The 20,414-nt window shown below is 36.2% G+C and overlaps 1 protein-coding gene across 3 annotated transcripts in view; it reads left to right on the plus strand.

Annotated features, from left to right (window-relative positions):
- LOC121377317 overlaps positions 1-20,414 on the plus strand; it is a 166,255-nt gene that overhangs the window by 72,013 nt on the left and 73,828 nt on the right. For 2 of the 3 annotated variants that reach the window (XM_041505254.1, XM_041505255.1), the window contains exons 12-14: positions 2,010-2,252; positions 7,591-7,815; positions 9,477-9,698. The exons of the other annotated variant lie outside the window; for it this stretch is intronic. In XM_041505254.1, coding sequence (XP_041361188.1) covers positions 2,010-2,252; positions 7,591-7,815; positions 9,477-9,698 — 690 coding nt within the window. The remainder of the gene's footprint in view (positions 1-2,009; positions 2,253-7,590; positions 7,816-9,476; positions 9,699-20,414) is intronic. 3 annotated transcript variants of the gene reach the window in all.

Genomic DNA, 20,414 nt, shown 5'->3' on the forward strand with positions numbered 1-20,414 from the left:
CATGCAATCATTGCCCTTATCTTTAGAAACTTTTTAAGTTAACCCAGATTTCCTTTTCATGGATTTGAAGCAAAAACATAGTCAGACTAAACTGACAACCTGCCTCGATACACCCACTGTGACACCTCGTGCATCATTTGCACGTGTTTAGCATGAGTGTAATTCAATGCATGCCAATTTTAGCAATAAAAGGAATGAGTGTTTTCCTTTCATCATCACTTTAAATTTGAAGATGGTTCGACGACAACTCAGTTTGCAAGACAGGGGAAGGGCCATTGGCTGGCTACAAGATGGACACACTCAAAGATCTGTGGCTCACCGTCTAAATGTAAGCCAAAGTGTTATCGGTAGACTCTGGCAGAGGTTCAGTATGACTAATTCTATTCAGAATCGCTCCCGTTCCGAATGACCACGATCAACAACAGCACGAGAAGACCGTAGCTGATGTTAACGTTGTTCAACATCTACCATTTGGAGAAGGAAGTGTAAAATTGTGGGCGGGCATATCCATGAATCACAGAATCCCTCTGTATATCATTAATGGAAATTTGACTGGTAAGCGTTATCTCAACGAGATTGTTCAACCTTTTGTAATTCCACTTCTGCAGCGGATTGGACCAGGAGCTTGGTTCCAGGACGACAACGCAAGACCTCATCGTGCCAGGGTGGTGACCGACTTCCTGTAGCAGCAGGACGTTCAGCACATGGATTGGCCTGCATATTCACCAGACTTGTCACCCATTGAGGGTGCGTGGGATGAACATCACATCATGTCCCTGCCGTCAACATCTAGCAACTGCCTCAGCAATTAGTTGCACAATGGCAAGCGATTCCTCAACGTTATTTCCAACGCCTGGTTAACAGCATGCGCCAACGTTGTCAAGAATGTGTGAATGCTAATGGTGGCTACACCAGTTAGTGACGCTTCTACTACATGTGTGAACATCATTTTGGGGGGTGCATGATTTTCTACATCTGGGTAGTAAACTAGTTTCTAAGCAAAGGTTTTTTGTTTTGCGTTTTCTGTTCTTGAGACATCAAATAAATAATTTGTCATTAGTCGTCACAATTTTAGCACATTAGCTTATTTTTATTTGCACAAATATTTTTGACCCGTAACTTCTTTTGAGTAGTAAATCTGTAGGAAACGTTTCTATAAATTTAATGTTTTTAGTATTATTCTTGTATGCTTACTTTATCAATATGCAGGATTTTTGTATTGCCCAAGCGAGAGCGTGGGTGGTACATAAATCCTGACAGGAGTTTCGTAAAATCAGTACGACACACACGCGAGTATAATCATTTCTTTATTATCCATATTATTATTGTAAATTTTATGAATAACAAGGCCCAAGGGCCGTCAAAAAATGTTTCAATCACAACTAGAAGGTAAAAAAATAGTAAAGTTTGTTTTATTTAACGACGCCACTAGAGCACATTTATTTTTTTATTTATCTTATCATCGTCTATTGGACGTCAAACATATGGCCATTCTGACACTGTGTTTTAGAGGAAACCCGTTGTCGCCACATAGGCTACTCTTTTACGACGCAGAAAGGGATCATTTATTTGCGCTTCCCACAGGCAGCATAGCACAAACCATAGCCTTTGTTGAACCAGTTATGGATCACTGGTCGGTGCAAGTGGTTTACACCTACCCATTGAGCCTTGCGGAGCACTCAGGGTTTGGAGTCGGTATCTGGATTATAAATCGCATGCCTCGACTGGGATCCGAACCCAGTACCTACCAGCCTGTAGACCGATGGCCTAACCACGACGCCACCGAGGCCGGTCACAACTAGGAGGAGACGACGAAATGACGTCATATTTTACATGCACAGTCTGGGCTAGGACTGGGGAAGCAACTTCATGTTATGACGTCGCTTCCCAGAATAACATCATTACACTTGTTATTACACGTGTGCTTCGTATTATTATTAAGTTAAGTTGAACCATGTGGATAATAAGTAAAAGTATTCCAACTTGCTTCTTTTTTGTACTACTCTTAGGTGATAGACTCCACGATTTCTTCGTTGAAATTCTGCAGGCCTTTCCTGGATCTACGCCTTACGCTTTTCGTGATTACCTGCCTTCCCTTTGTTATCATCAAAAAGAAGTTACGAGTGCAAATGCCAGATGTGTGTGCAATCCACCATTGAAGGGGCGAACCGTAAGAATTAGGAAAGAAAAACCGTTTCATCGAGGAGATATTCTTTCGTTATGTCAAGTAGAAGTGCAGGGAAGGAAAATACGTTAGTATGCAGCAACATTTTACTTAATTTCGGTTGATAGTTTTTATATATCATATTTATTAACATATATCTCGATAAAAAGTAAGCCAGATGAAAAAGATTACATTTTTACGAACTACTTAAAAAAAAAATTAGTAGATGAAATAATCAAGAAAAATTAATGTAGAAAATAACTTGAATGAAATAAAACCTATGTCAGTATCCTTTTATTCTTATTATCTTCACCCCACCCCTCAAAAAAAATAAAAAATAAATAAATTATAAAACAAAAAGGTAAAAAAAAGCAGGTTAGGAAGGCAATCCTTTTAATGGATATTTTCATGGAAGGTCATGTGACAAGTTATAATCTGCTAGTAACAGTTTTGTCACCGGTCTAATGGATTATCATAATCCGTGGACACAAACAGTGGAGGGAATCTGTTGGAATGCCATCATCAGTGATCTGTTATGATGGCTTGCACTTTCGATTATTGGTAGAGCGGCTAGGGCCACTTTTTTGTTTGTTTATTGCGCCTAAAAGCCATATGGCTATATTATAGCTAATTTGAAATCTTATTATGTCTAGTTGGGGAAAATGACGTCACGTGACCCCAGTATATATTTTTTTCAAAAACCTATATTTCCAAATAAATAGTTCTCTTAAAGTTTTCCTAGTTATAATCAGCAACTTTTTTTAAAATGATAATAAATAACTGTTTTCCAATAATCATGGAAATTATATATTTGCTACATTGTTTTTTTTTTTTTTTTTTTTTTTTAAATTAGCATTTTCATGGAAAATGTTTTTGTTTTTTTATCTATATACATTTGTTTAACCTTTTCTGATTTTATTTTCTAAAAAACTGTTCCCGAACGTCATGTGGTTACATCATAGCACATTTGAAAGCTTTGCACTTCTAGATTATTATAAAGTCTGGCGTAGTGCCCAAAAGTGTTTATAAAAACACAGTTCAAATATTTCAATGGGGCACATAGCTTCATAGAATTTTGTGATAAAAACATAAAGCGTGGCAAATATATAAACATATAAATATCATTTTCAGATATCGGGTCTCCTAAAATCATACAAGTATGCGCATGTGTAGTGTTGTTAATTGACCTAGGGCCATATATATATATGTCTGTCTGTCTGGCTGTCTGGCTATCTACTACCTTATCTATATAATATATATATATATATATATATATATATATATATATATATATATATATATATATATATATATATATATATATATTACATTTTCAGTGCAGTCAAAGTATGTGTTAATTTTCAGATCATATACTTTAAGAATTTGATAACTTTGCAAATTAAATGTAAATTAATCGAGGTTACGACACTGGATTTATTGACATTTACGCAAACGTACTAGGGTGACACTCCATAATCGACGTATGCATTCGTAGTCATCCAATAAAAACATTTGAATAGCATTTTTACACTGAAAGCTATCCAGCCTTCAGAAAACAAAACACGTTACGCACTAGTTTATTTGATGTAAGGACATCCAAAATGACGTCATTCGAGTTAGACGTCATTTCCATTCAAAAAGACTCTACGCCACATATTCTTACATCATTTGAATATATATAGTAATGGCGGACTAAAATTAAAGTTGCGTGAACAGTTTACAAAAACACGTTGTATTAAGCTTGAGATTATTGATAAAGCGATTATATATATCAAGTTTTTGTTCAGTTAAGTTTTATACTTGTTTTCGGAAAATAATTTCCTTTTGTGCGTAATAAGCGTCTAATGGTTCGCTGAGAACTGTCCATTGCCACAAGGTGGCAGATTATTAGAATGAATAATGCGGGATTGTCATGCAGGGACATTGGGCGTCAGTTGGATCGGAATCATACTGTAATTAGTCGACTTGTATGAAAACACCAACAAATCAATGACGTCAAAAACAGGAACCGTCCAGGACAACCTCGTAAAACGACGAGGATGGTAAGGAATCGGCTGAAGACCGCTGGGTATTGAGCCTGGAGGTATATCAAACGTCCCCTTCTGACACCAGCACACAAAGCAGCACGTTTACCGTGGTGACAGGCACGCCACAGATGGAATTTTGAATTCTGTAGAAAGATTCATTTGTCCGATAAAAGCCGCTTCATCTGCATATGACTGATGGAAGACCTCGTGTCTGAAGGCAACCAAATACCGCCTATGCCGCCAACAACATCGAGGAAACCATTCCATTTGGCGGTGGTTCTGTGATGGTGTGGGGATGCGTTTTCCATGATTGCAAGTTGGATCTGGTCACTGTCGAAGGCAATCTTAATGGGCCAAGATATCAGAGGGACATCTTGGAATCCGTTGTCGTCCCTCACTTTGACAACAATGCATTGGCCACGAGACCAGTGTTAATGGATAACAATGCTAGACCCCATCGAATGCGTGCCGTAATGGATTTCCTGCAGCGAAATGCAGTCACTACCATTCCTTGATCCCACAATATCAGATCCAACGTCTGGTCCAGGGCATGAGAAGACGTGTTGCAGCGGTCATCCGTGTCGGTGGGTGTTACACCAGATACTGAAGTTTTGAAGACTTTCTAACACTCTGGACCTTGTTTGAGCATGTCAGCCACTTCTGCAAATCATTCCAAACTAGTGCCAGTCCCATAGTTAATTTACCTAAATTTTCACCCAAATCGACACATTTTATTTCCCTTGTAACATTACACATTAAATTAGAATAAAATTATGTCTTAACGTTCGTGTGATCATGTGCCATGAAACATCTCCACAATTTTGTTTAGCAATTTACATGGAATGGGTCAATCAAATCGTCACAGTACGTTGTGAAATATAGGTTACTTCCCAAAATCAGGGTGGTGCTTAATTATTTTCCAGTACACACACACACACACACACACACACACACACACACACACACACACACACACACACACACACATACACATACATATATATATATATATATATATATATATATATATATATATATACACACACACACACACATACATATACAGAGAGAGAGAGAGAGAGAGAGAGAGAGAGAGAGAGAGAGAGAGAGAGAGAGAGAGAGAGAGAGAGAGAGAGAGAGAGAGAGAGAGCGCGCATTTTCAGATATTCTGTCACCTAAAATTATAACATTGTGCGTATGCATTGTGGTATGCATACAGGTAATGGCTATGCACGCTGAAGCCATGTAGCACATTTTCAAGGAATTATGTTTTAAACCTAGAGGGAAACCTAGAGGGAAAGGAATGCAATGTTTATAGCATTAATACAAATAGCGATATAGAAACTATTATCGTTTAGTTACTATTACCGCAAGTGTTAATATACTGAATCAAATTAAAACTTCACAACCGTTTCATCTTGGCTAATTAGCAAATATGAGAGAAGAACGTGTTACATAAGATATTATTTATTGTATGATGTTCAAAGAAAGAACAGGAGTAAACGTTGAGTCAGTAGCTCGTATGCCATATGCGTGTACCTACAACTGCAAGGCAACGCCTCCTCACTGGCGCCATTGTTCCATTAATGAGGCACCAAATTCCTGCAAAGTCTGTGGATGGTTCCTGAGTGTGGGCAGGAATCTTCCCAGCACATCCCAGACGTTTTCGATGGGATTCAGGTCGGGCGACCTTAAAGGCTAATCCATGACATTGATGACCGCGTTCCTCAGGTAATCCCTTGTCAAGATGGCCGTGTGAGGTCTGGCGTTGTCATGCTGAAATATTAGGCCTGGACCATAAGCTGCCTTGAAAGGCACAAGTTCCTGGACCAGTACCTGGTCGCGGTATGCAGCAGCGTTGAGGTACACACGGATGACAAGAAGTCGAGAACGGCCATTTCCATAGAAAGCACCCCAAACCACTACATTTCCACCTCCGAATCTGTCAACTTCACTGACACAACAATGAGCATGACGTTCACCACGTCGTCTCCAAACCCTGTGCCTGCCATCGGCAAATCACAGTGTGAATCTTGATTCATCGCTAAACACGACTCTATTCCATTCCCTCTGGAGTCCATCGCATGTGGCGTTGTGCCCACAGTTGACGTTGACGTCGATGAAATTGGGTCAAAATGGGCGCCGTGAGTGGAGGTGAGCGGTTCGCAGCTGAAATCGGACATCCGACGTCTGAAAAGTTCGTTACTGGTTTCTGTAGCTGTCGTGAAACGGTTGCGGAAGTGACGTAACACAATATGACGGTCATCTGCCTGTGACATCACACGTAGTCTACCCAGTCGGGGGCGATCAGCTGTGGTGCCCGTTTGTTGTACTCCTGTCCGCAGCTCATAAATTACCCGTCGATTGCAACCCAACGCCCTTGCAACGTCAGCTACTGACATTCCCGCGTGCAACATACCGACTGGCATCGAAACAGGTGGTAACAAATATTGTTTTAATGTTGTTTTTTGTTGTGTCAGACTACTGTGAGCAAGTAACGATGTGCTATTGTAGTCACGTGACCAGTGGCACATGCCAAACCACTTTTGCCTCAATGGTGCTGTGCACGTGCTATGGATCGGGTCACGTTGGCTGTGATGGGCTTCAAATGGAGTGTAGACATTACCATTACAATATTTATTTCTGAAAAAATGCCTGCTCTCAACACTCATTGACTTTATTAAAATTTTAGATTGTCAACGTGCGTTCAATTTGTTATAGGGTCCCATTCCAGGAACATTAACAAACATGGTCATTCATCAACATTGTACAAAGCCCCCCCCCCCCCCCCCCCGATATTTTGTAAAATCAAACACTTTTATTTTTTCCCTATGTATGTATGTTTGTTTGTACATGGGTATGTCTCTCCATACGTGCGTGCATGTATCTATGTATCTATGTATGTATGTTTGTACATGGGTATGTCTCTCCATACGTGCGTGCATGTATCTATGTATGTATGTATGTTTGTTTGGACATGGGTATGTCTCTCCATACGTGCGTGCATGTATCTATGTATGTATGTATGTTTGGACATGGGTATGTCTCTCCATACGTGCGTGAATGTATCTATGTATGTATGTATGTTTGGACATGGGTATGTCTCTCCATACGTGCGTGCATGTATCTATATATGTATGTTTGTTTGGACATGGGTATGTCTCTCCATACGTGCGTGCATGTAGCTATGTATGTATGTATGTTTGTTTGTACATGGGTATGTCTCTCCATACGTGCGTGCATGTATCTATGTATGTATGTATGTTTGGACATGGGTATGTCTCTCCATACGTGCGTGAATGTATCTATGTATGTATGTATGTTTGTTTGTACATGGGTATGTCTCTCCATTACGTGTGTGTTTGGTGTTTTTACCGATGTTACATTCGTTTGTTACAGCCCATGACTCTTACAACTGGGCCTGGAAAAGGCCTGCGTTTCAGTCGACAACAGACCAGCACTTTGGAGCTGATCTGGCTGTTGATGGAAACAAGGATCTTTGGTTCCATCATGGTTCCTGCACAAGCACTGCGATTGGAGATTCCCATCCATGGTGGATGGTAGACCTGGAAGTGGTTGTAATGGTGGACTTGGTTGTGATTTACAACCAGTTAGGTTCTAATGGTATGTATTATACATGTAATAATGGAGTTATACCAATGTTAATGTTCAAGTAAGGTGACAGAAACAAAAACAACCCCAAAACAACAATAAAAACAATACATAAGCATATTCACGTTGATGGTCACATGATTGTGAATGTTTGCCAACAAAGCGAGGAAGAAAATAAAAATTGTTTTAAGTCATCAAGCGATCCGTTTTCGTCCGTCGTCGTGCTCCATCCACCGTGCATAAACTGTTCATATATTCCGACTTCTCCAAAACTGCTTGACCATTTCCAAGTAACAGAAAACCGCATTAGTGAATTTGCTGCACACACACACACACACACACACACACACACACACACACCAGTGGCCTGAGGATGGGGCCCACAAATGGGATAATTAAACCAATTTTCTCCTCTACTTCCAGAAATGCTATAATCCAATAGGATTCATACAGTTTCTGTTATCATATATTCAAACATTTGATTTAGCCCCTAGTCAGCATCCAATTATCTATAGTGCGCATGCGGCGGTTAAATTTATTGACTTACACCGAGTTCAGCAGAAAATACAGTAATAGCGGCCTGATTATGTCTAAGAGCAAACAAAAAAGATAAGGAAATATATGGAGATATTATCTTAAGCGGTCACACAAGGAAATAGATAAAAGTGGCCACTTAAGACAGGTGGCCGCTTAAGACAGGTGGCCGCTGAGTACAGGATGTCACATATATAGTCTTTAAAACATTTGTTGTTTTTTCTTGTTTTACCGTCTGTACTGCTAATCAACGGATGTGTGCTTCACAGTTGACTATAAATCAACTTTTGACATGTCGTCTCCTTCAGAAATAATGCAATAGAAATGTATTAAATTAACCGTTCTCAACAAGTTTGTTTTCTTTTTCCATTTAATTATTTAACTCCTACTTCATGCGGTGTACTGCCATAGTAAGTGAATCTACAAATGTCAAGCGTAGCCTGCCGAGAGACAATTAGATGCATGCCAGAGTCATACTTGCTTAATTGATACACAGTGGAGATTTTAGGACTGAATGGGTACTAGTATTCCTGAAGGTGTGAATATCGGTTATTTAGTACATCTTATAGCTGTTATGTCAGGTCAGAGAGTTTAACGTGCACATTCAGAACACGCTGTTGTAGCGCACGCCTGTTCTGGGCGCAGGTGTCGGCCTCAGCCGGTTCCTCCGTCCAGAATAGGAAAGAGGTGGGGAGGGTGAGGTGTGTGTTTCGGGGGGGGCGCCTGCACTGTCATGTGCAAGGGAGCACCTGCAGTCCGACCGTGATCGGTAACAGGCGGAGGGTTATCGCTGTTGTTAAAATATCCCTTTTATATAAGAGTAACATTTTACTGTGGCCGCTTAATACAAGTATTTTAGCGATTTGGGATCCAAATTAGGTGACCGCTGGCCGGGTTAGATTAGACAGGTGACCGCTTATTACAGATGCATTTACATTATAAATCGTTTGAGGAAAAAAGTGGCCGCTTAAGGCAGGTGGCCGCTAGGACAGGTTTGACTATATATATATATATATATATATATATATATATGTCTGTCTCTCTCTATACATGTGTATATCAATATATTAATTTATTGTGACACAAGTAAAAGTGCTGAAACTTGTCTTTTTTTGTGTGTTTTTGTTTTACTCTTTTAGATTATCGTCTCCACGACATCTACATTGAAATCCTGCTAGATCGTTATGAATATAAGCCTGCCATCTGTCATTACCAAGATAAAGCTATAACATTGTCATTTGTATCATTTGTTTGTAACCCATCTATGAAAGGCCGATACGTGAGAATCAGGAAAGAGTCTGTTGAATCTCCGGATGATGTCCTAATGCTGTGTGAAATAGACGTGAGGGGTGGAATAAGAGGTAGGCTAATATTATAGAATGCAGGACAATAGCGGATACTTTCAGCTGTTGTTCTTTATTTTAATAAAACACTAAATAATCAGGTTTATATACAACTAGTGAAACTATTTTATTTCTTAACATGATTTTTTAAAATATAAAAACAATGTGTGATAAAACATTCTACCGTTTACGAAATATTTAAAATTCAAAACATTATATAAAATAAATATGAGGAAAAGTCATACAAAAAATAACGTGAACGGGATAACATTTTACTGTTGTTATTGTACACTCACACACACACACACACACACACACACACACACACACACACACACACACACACACACACACACACACAGAGTGGGGAAAACCAAGTTGGACAATTAAGAATGTTTAATGCCACATGATAAATATTTCTTAGCAGTCTCTGAACACAGAACCGAACCCATCTTTATTTACACTCAGATCACATAACAAGTGATACATGAGTACATAGTTACAGTATGTGCAATATAATAATACAGCGGTTCTACATACAGTATATAATATAATAATACAAGATTAACGTGGGGGCATAAATGTTCTCTTAATATTATCTAAAACATTACAAGTATTATTTAATAAAATAATATTCGTGCTACAGAATAGATCATGATATTTAATAGCATTTGGTCTGATATAGTAATATTTTGGTATGCACTTGAATCTTTCGTTTTGAAAAAAAATAGCATTCAAATAGAAAGTGATATTCATCACCAACAAGATCATCTTGACATAAACAACATTTCCGTTCACACCTGGGAATATTTACCCATCTACCAACTTCTACTGGGAACCTGTGATTAGCAGTGCGATAATTAATTAAAAGTAGGCCTATGTTTTGTATTTAAAATAAATATGTTTCCAAATTTATGATTTCCTTAAAGATCCTATAGTCAGTACCATCTTTGCTTGAACGGTAAATATCTCTAGGTACTGGTCTTTAAGTTTCAAAAATAATATGGCATTGTATATTCTAAAGGATAGCTTATTTTTATTATCACTAATTAACATCCTACACCAATAGTTAATCATTCTACTTTTCACATAGACAACAAGGGAAAACCTTCCAAGCTCACCATATATCATATAAAGTGGTGTGCTACTTTTTACACCAAGAATACTTCGCAAAAATCGTATATGTACACTTTCAATAATAGAAATTTTTTCAAAACCCCATATCTCACAGCCATAAAGTAAAATAGTCCGATCGAAAAGTTTAAGCTGGCAGTCAATTGGTAAGTTGAGGTTACTTATTCGAGATTTAAGTAAAAACATAGCTTTAATGGCTTGTTCTTTAATACATTTCTTTGTGGTATGTTATTGAATAGATTTAAAACTGGGTGTCTACGACCTTTAGATCCAAAAACAACAACTTTGTTCTTTGTAAATAATCAGTAACACAGTGTAAGGTAAATAAATGATCAGTCACAGAGTAGCCTTCCCTGAAACCGGCCTGGTTTTCAGAAAGCAAATTATTACTTTCAACAAACTTAGTTAAGCGGTTATTTAAAACTGACATAAATAACTTACCCAAATATGAACTTAATTCCATGTTTTCTCAAAATACTACACTAAATGAAGATGACATAAACATACAAAAAATAACAAAAGTTTTACACATTTTTCTGGAAAGATCAATAAACGAAGGCTTTAAAAAAGGAGAACTTTCTGTTACCCAAATAGTCCAGGAGCCAGGTCGATTTATCTATGTCGGAGAGTCAGGAAGGTTTGAACATTGATTCTTATGTAAAACTATGTGTAGATTTCAGATCTGCAACTCTTACTTGCCTAAACCTGTATGTTAATTGGGAATTTGCATACTTTGAATGGTACGTCAAAGTAAGTAGTTTTTTCGATCTACTGCTACCCAAAAAAACAACAGTGGACGGGACAGACATCAAATTTCAGTTATAGGGGAGATTAAACTCTTTAAAAAAAAACAATTGTGATGTTTAATATTCAAACTTTCCATTTTGATTTGCTGTATTTTCATAATTGGTAAATTTGACCGAAATTTTCAAGGTTAAATGAAGGTCATTGTTTCTGAATATATAATATGCTGTAAATGACACAAATCATTGATTTCTTTTAATTCTTTCCAATAATATTGATCAATAATGTTTATATTATTACTTTGGTTTATAGATTTATCCATTACACATCCAGTAGGGTTGTTTCCTGATTGAAATTTCAGGGGCAGATCCATAATTTAACAAAAGGGAGAGATGTTTAGAAAAAGGTTACGTCCACATTTTAGGGCATGGTTTGTTAGAAATGGGTACCAATGCTTTCTGAGGTCTGTACAGGGTATGGTTTATGGTGAGGATGGGTGCGATTTATGATGAGGGTAGGTACCCATGCAAAAGTGACCTTTAAAGGTCATTTTGGGGTCATTTAATGTCATTTAGGGTCAGATTAGGGAAAATTAAGTTTGTTACTGTTTCACAACTTTGAGGGTAGGGCTTTTTACAAATATGCTACATAAGGTTTACTCTTTATGGATATGATTACATTAGATAATTACAATGTACATGCAAACTATGGGAAATCTTGATATTAAAATCAATTTTTCTCAAAACAATGCGTTTACAAGTGTCTAAAATATGTCACTTTGCCAAAAATGGGTACCCATGATTATTATCTGTGCAGGGTAAAGTTTATGGTGAGGGTAGGTACCCACGATAAATTTACCTTTGTTGATATTTATATAGAGTATGGTTTATGGTAAAGGTAAGAACTCATGGCATTTTGACCTTTAGGATGTCATTTAAAAGTTAGTTGGATCAAAATCAAGGTGCTTTGTTTTTTAATCTGTCAGTCTAGGTTCTTTCCTGAAAATGCTATCAAAGGTTTACTGTTGATTATTAACCATATCTAATTGGTCAGTATAATTTGCATGTTAACTGGGAAATCTGGAATGAAAAGTGCATTTATTTTACAATAATATCAATTTTGTGCGATACATTCTACTAGATACAGTACTGTATATAGATAACTGGGTCGACAATGCATATATACTGACAGGCTGTTATAATTTGCATTGACATAGCAGTTATAAAAATAAACCTGTGCATTAGCTGGAAATGTGCATGTTTTAATGGTATGTCAAAATTGTTTCCTCTGTCAGCCGCTTCCCAAAGACAAAAAAGTACTCAAACTGAATAAAGTAAAGTGATATTTTTACGGAAACTAATTATTCCAAAGATGTTTATGAATAAAAATACGAAATATAAATTTATATATGTTTTGTTTAATCTTTGGTTTATGCTTCATATAATATTTTGGGGAATTTCAATAGATCCCATCTTTCTTTCTAAACGACTGGCTCATACAAAAGGTACGTTTTGTTATAAATGAAGACACATGCTTAATGCTATATATATATATATATATATATAGGGTAAGGTTTACAGAGAGTAGGTACCCCGTCATATTAAGATCATTTAAAGTCATTTGGCACAAATTAAGGAAAAGTATTATTATTATTATTATTATTATTATATTTATTTTGGGGGAGGGGTTGAATATCATCAATATTTAAGATATAATGTTATTATTTAATAAATAATAATAATAATAATAATAATAATATCACGGTTAGTCTAGCAACAATTAAAATGGTATGTCTTATTTGGTTTCTATGATTAAACGTATCCCTCAACATGAACAATTGCCATATAACTAGCCAGTGTCATATTATGATTGATAGATAGCAGCACTGGATTGCAGTATATGTGTATTCTGGAATACATATCTGCCTTGTTTTGCTACATTCAAATTATTTTCCTACCTCCTTAAGCAGGAGGTAGACCACTGTCAAATTATGGAATGCTAAGAAAGTATGTTTAGAAATTAGCTCTTTCCAAATGTAGCTGAGGCATTCTTTATAGGTGGAAACACCTCCAGAGCCTTCTCTCTTTCCTGGCTTTATCTCTTTCCTGGCTTTATCAGTGACTCCATATTACCAAACAAACTATTAACTGATTTAGGAAATCCATAATGTCCACAGCGACCAGTGACGTCAGTGTGTTTCAAGTGGAGTGTGCCCTGCCCAGTATTTGATGACAACCCAAATGGTATCAAAGCTTTGAGTCTAGGGTGACCAAGATAGCAAACCATTAATAACGTTATGTGTCTGTCTGCATTCAACTAGAACTCAAGAATATGCTTCATGTGTGTATATATATACATGTATATGTCATTGTAGCTGCGTCATAATTTCCTATCTTGTTGAATGTGCCATTTTTGGATCCTCAACGATCTCCAATGATGAGCCCATACTTACAAACAAATATAATCCCATGTTCCATAGAATATTGAAAAAAAAAAATTGTTACTCTGATCCTACATGATAAACTTGTGGCAAGAGAATGTTTATGTAGTGACAATTTTTTGTAGACTGAGATTTTTTCTTATCTTGCATGTTTGATGGATATGCTCTGATCTGTGTATTTAACAAACCAATTGCAAACATTTATCAATATAGTTTTGAGAAAGATTGATAATTCAACCAGAAAAGATATCATCTTTCATATTGAGAAACAATACACAAAGCAATAAACAAAATTCTAAGGAGTAGGAAAAAGAAAGGTACATTTTGCAAAATTATAGATGTGACGTTCATTTGACACAAGTGTAGTTCCAATCTTTCATCAATAATTAATCAAACCAACAGTGTTCTTGCCATTCTTAAAGAGTGGAACTGTTGTGGATTTCCTGAACCCGCTGAGGTGTATATGTATGTTGCATGTATGGAGCTACTGAATCAGATGTTGGGATTGATACTCAGGTTAAGCATATTAAAACAAAACAGAAGTGCTGAAATACTTCCATTTAGCAAGGATACTACTGAACTATTTGTGGGAAAACCTCGATATCCAACCATACATAATGGTACTTGAAAAGATTCTACGAATTGAAAGTGGTCTAAAACCTGCATTAAGATTTTTGGGGAAGGATGTGTTACACGAAGTGAATATTGTCAAATAAACAATTTTTTTTTTATTCCAGATTCCCCATAGTTAAAATTAATATTGCAAAATATACTGATCAATTAGTCATAATCAGAGTAAACCTTAAAGAACACCTTTTTAAAAGACTTACTCATAGATATTAAAACAATGTAAAACAAAAATATCGATTTTCACTCCCACTGATCTCTAAAATGACCCCTAAAGTGACGTTTAAATGTCACAATGGTGCGAGAACATACCTTCACCATAAACCTGACCGTAAACAGATCCCAATAAAGGTAAATTTGCGTGAGTACGTACACTCTCCATAGACCTTACCCTGTATACACTTCAATAAGCATGCATACCCATTTCTAACAAAGCGACCAATAATTATTTTTAACATGTTTTAATTTCGAGATCAGTTGATTTTTATATCATGATTCCCTATAGTTTGCATGTAAATTGTAATATATAATGATCCATTATAATCATATTTATGAAAAGCGAACTTTAAGTAGCATATATGTAAAAAGCCCTACCCTCAAAGAATAGAAAAATGTTTTTTAAAAACTTAATTGTTTCCTAATGTGACCTTAAATGACCCCAAAATTATCATTAAGGGTCAGTTTTGCCTGGGTACCTAACCTTGACATAAACCTGTACCTACACTCACCATAAACCATACCTTGTAAAGACCTCACTAAGCATGGGCATCCATTTCTAACAAATCACGCCCAAAATGTGAACATAATACATTCAGACATTTGATTAAATTCTGGATCTGCCCCAGAAAGACATAATTTCGTAAAACGCCCTGCCCACAAAGATAAGAAAAATGTAAAAATCGTAATTTTCCCTAATTTGACCCTAAATGATCTTAAATTACCTTTAAAGGTCACCTTTGTGTGGGTACCTACCCTTACCATAATCCGCACCTACCCTCACCATAAACCACACCCTGTATAGACCTCAGTAAGAATGGGTACTCATTTCTAACAAACCATATCCCAAAATGTGGACGTAAGCTTTTCTTAAACATCTCCCCCTTTCGTTAAATTATGGATCTGCCCCTGAAATTTCAATCAGGAAGCACCCTTACTAGATGTGTAATGGATATATCTACAAAACAAAGTAATAATATGAACATTATTGATCAATATTATTGGAAAGAATTAAAAGAAACCAATGATTTGTGTCAAGTACAGCATATTATATATTCAGAAACAATGACCTTCATTTGACCTTGAAAATTTAGGTCAAATTGACCAACTGTGAAAATCCAGCACACCAAAATGGAAAGTTTGGATATTAAGCATCACAAAAAACATTTTTAAAGAGTTTAATCTCCCTTATAACTGAAATTTGGTGTCTGTCCCGTGGACTGTTGTTTTTGGGTAGCATCAGATAGAAGAAAAATTCCTCTGGAATAAGAAACCCGATAGAATCAAAAGAACAATAGCTTGTCGTCCTGTTAGTGAAGGTAGTCTCAGTATGGAAGATATATATGCGTATGTAAAAGCCCTTAAACCTATATGGATGAGAAAGATTTTGGATGTAACAAAGTATTATAAATGGAAGAACCTGCTTTTATCGACAGTTTCAGACTTTAACAAAATAGCTTGTTTTAGCACGTAACATTTTGCCATCAACTTTCGATGAATTTTTGACAGAACCGATATTTTATAACTCTAATATTTGTATCAATAAAAAGCCTTTTTATAGCTCAAATTGGCATCAAAAAAAGGTATTTCTCAGGTTAAAGATTTGTTTAACACACGTGGTAAAATTCATTCATTGTTAGAAATTCAAGATAACTTCGATACTGAACTGTCCTTTATAACTTATTATGGCATTGTTCAAGCAATTAAAAAATACCTTAGAGGACTAAAGATTGTTCAACCTGAATCATTCTCCTTTCTGAATGATGTCATTGTTATGAGAAAACTATTTTCAATCAAAAAAGGCTCTAAAACCTATTACTATATTTTAATAACTACAGTTAACAAAATAATGACAGAAGCAAAATGGAAAGAACTCGTTAATTCTGAAATCGGTTGGGCAACAATATATTCCAAACCTTTTAAGACAACCGAAGATACTAAGTTAAGGTGGGTCCAATGCAGATTATTGCCTAGAATTATTACAACTATTTTCTTCTTTTTTTAATTTTGTTTTACAAAGCTGAAATTAATCTTTGTACATTTTGTAAAAGCACTCCAGAAACCATATTACATCTTTTCTGGGACTGTTTACCAGTCAAAACCTTTTGGAATTCTTTTTTACAATTCTTACTTGATAAATGTCCTGATATTCAATATTTATCTCTTAATGCCAAATTAATTCTACTAGGAGAAAATAATATTACAACAACTGACGAAATTTGTGATCTGTTTCTATTACTTGCTAAATTTTTTATCTATAAATGTAAAGTACCACATATCGTACCAAGTATGAAACATTTTAAACATATTCTGAAATCTAGATATCTAACAGAAAGAAGTATTTATCATAGTAAAAGTTTACACAACAAATTTCAAACTAAATGGGCTATGTATCATAATCTATTTAAGACATAGTCAGGCAATTATTGCTGAACAAATTACTAGTATTCAATTTTTAATTATTATTTACTTTGGTGCTATATTAATATTTTACGAAAGTAGAAAGTCTTTTAAAATAGAGGTTGTTTCATCATCAAAATCAAGGATATCAATAATATCATTATCTACTTGGATAAAATCGTGTTTTGTTTGTTCGACCATTAAAGTCGCCGGCCATACAGATATATGTAAATTGATTAGTAAAGGTGGTGACTTCTGAAATAAATCTATCATATAGATCGGTATTAAAGTAATTGGAGTCTTCGGGTAGTGCATATATAATACCTAACAAAACAGGACTATCGATACCTAGTATGCTTTTCCCTATTTGGAGCCATAAAACATATAAACTGTCTGATTCAATAACACTAACATGTTTAGCGATTCTATTGTTCACCAGGCAAGCAAGACCATTAGATGACCCCTAGACAGGCTGTTTCCTATCTTTGCGTAACACGGTATAGTCGTCAATTTCAAGTATGTCGTCTTTGTATTAATAACATTATAGTTAGACATAAATTCTATGAAATCTGGAAAAATAATTTTAGACTTGATTCCACATACATTTAGAGAAGACAACTTTATACTCGCGGTTTTACCTTCACGTTTAGCCTATGGGGCAATTTCTGGTGGGTATTGCTCGTTTACACCAAAAGGCATGTTTCTAAGGTTAGCGGAAGCGGCAAACCGCACTGTGTCACGTTGTTTGTAGCATGTAAACTTTGCCACAATAGATTTGGTTTTTCCGTGATGGTGAGCACCAGTTCTGTGACATCGTCTTCCTCTATTTTTAACTTCTCCTTTATAAAAGAATATAGGACTTGTTGGATGTTCTCACCAACTTTCTCTTCTATTCCACTGAAGATCAGAATATCTCGCATGCTACGTGCCTGGAGATCGAGCAATTTCTCTTCCAGCTCCATTTTTTTTAGTGGATGCCTCTCGAGCCATGTCATACGATTCCTTTATCTGTTTTTTTAGTATCTTTCATTTTGGTCAAGACAGTTTTTTGTACCTCTACTTGCGATTATAAAATTTCATCATACTGTTTGCTAAAAAAACCTAACGGAGTTCTCCATGGCGTTAACCTTTTCTTCGGTTTTATCAATTTTCGTTTGTATGACATTAAGTTCTTTTTCAATAACATCCAATTTTTCAACCTTTTTCACAGCAGTTTCAATTCCAGCAAGTCTCTTGCTTAATTCAGACATTATACCATGGAAAAACATTTGCATTTGGTTTGTTGCGGTTGTGTTTATATTACGTTGGATTGCAGGGGTCTGTTGCTGAACAAGGGGAGCGGGCGGTGATGTTATTTCTGGAAACATAGTTTTTGACAGGAAGCTTCAATCAATGGCTTCGTTTGAGCCAGCCATTTCTGTATTTGGTGAACTTGATGAATTCAAGTCACTTTCAGAATCAGTTCCGTTCTTTTTACACTTTTTCTCTTTTTTATTTGAAGGCATTTATAATAATAGTAGTTTGTTCCATTGATGGTATTCGATTAACCGATCAGGTTTAACATTTGTAAACAAGCTTCATTGCATTGTTATATACCACAAACAGACCTCTCGCTTAGTATACGTTGACCGACGATTGTCACACTTGAGTGATTCTCAATAAAAATACAAACGGTTCACTGAAAATGGGAGTATTTCATTTTTAAATACTCCTACAGCATGCAGAGCTGTCAACCTGTGGCAATTCTTAGGCGTGAGAAAATTAGAAATCAGCGTCCAGGGACTGTAGTCTCTTGTTCGGGTCCAGGGCGAAGTTTTTTGTTGTTGTTTGTTTATGTTCAAAATGGAAATCTCAAAAAAAAAAAAATCAAAAAAAAAAAAAAAAAAAAAAAAATCGAGCGAGTGTAAGTTTGACTAATTAATACGGTTAATGTTAAACCATACAAGTCGGTTATCGGTACCACCCGCGAGTGATTGTTGGTATTGAACCGAGGGTTGGTTCAATATGATGTATTATTATTAATAGGTAATGAATTCAGAGACCTGCATAATCAGCATATAGTTCCATTCAGCTTTAAAATATAAAGTACGATTATAACATATTTTTATTTTTAGAAAAAGTGTGAGATTATAGTAACGTTGTGTAAAATCGTGATGTTTGTTACAAATGCGTGAGACTCACACCAAATGCGTGAGAGTTGACAGGTATGCAGCATGTTGTATACGAGTAGATGTTGTTCGAAAGTATTCGGATCATATCATATCACATACCACTGTCCCAAATGTTTGTCAACAAATACTCTTAGTAATTAGGATATACCTTAATAAGGCCTGTCGTTGAAAAATGACAGAAGTATGGTCACGGTTGGATGATTTTCATTTCAAAAGCATATATGCTACTGAAAAATGTCAATAGTTCGATATCTGTGTCGTTATACAGCTTGTTTTATAATTATACGGTTTCTGTATCACATACCAATCACTCGGTGAGAATCATAGAAGCGTATGTCGCGGCTGTTCAGTCAGATTCATCATTCTTTTCAGGGTCGGGACGTAGCCCAGTGGTACAATGCTCGCTCGATGCGCGGTCGGTGTGGGATCGATCCCCGTCAGTGGGCCCATTGGGCTATTTCTCGTTCCAGCCAGTGCACCACGACTGGTATATCAAAGGCCGTGGTATGTACTACCCTGTATGTGGGGTGGTGCATATAAAAGACCCCTTGCTGCTAATCCAAAAGAGTAGCCCATGAAGTGACGACAGCGGGTTTCCTCTCTCAATATCTGTGTGGTCCTTAACCATATGTCTGAAGCCATCTAACCGTAAACAAGATGTGTTGAGTGCGTCATTAAATAAAACATTTCTTTCTATCATTCTTTTTACTAGCCCATTGCACATATGTCAACAACTGTGGCAGCCATTTCTTCTGTGTACTTCTCTGCACCCACCTTGCATCTTCGTCCTCTGCCGACAATAAAGCTGGATACGCATTTTAATTATTCATCTGGTTTGGGTTATTAGTAATTTAAATTTACTAATATCTGCAGATCAACCGATATAATATATTATAGTTGGGGTTTTTGGGGTGATGTGTTTTTGTTGCCGTAACTATTTACTATTTTTGTTTGTTTTTAAACATTTATTTCCGTTGTTTTTGTATTTTTGTATTTTTGTAT

Source organism: Gigantopelta aegis, chromosome 7, assembly GCF_016097555.1.
Source record: "Gigantopelta aegis isolate Gae_Host chromosome 7, Gae_host_genome, whole genome shotgun sequence".
Taxonomy (NCBI): Eukaryota; Metazoa; Mollusca; class Gastropoda; order Neomphalida; family Peltospiridae; genus Gigantopelta; species Gigantopelta aegis.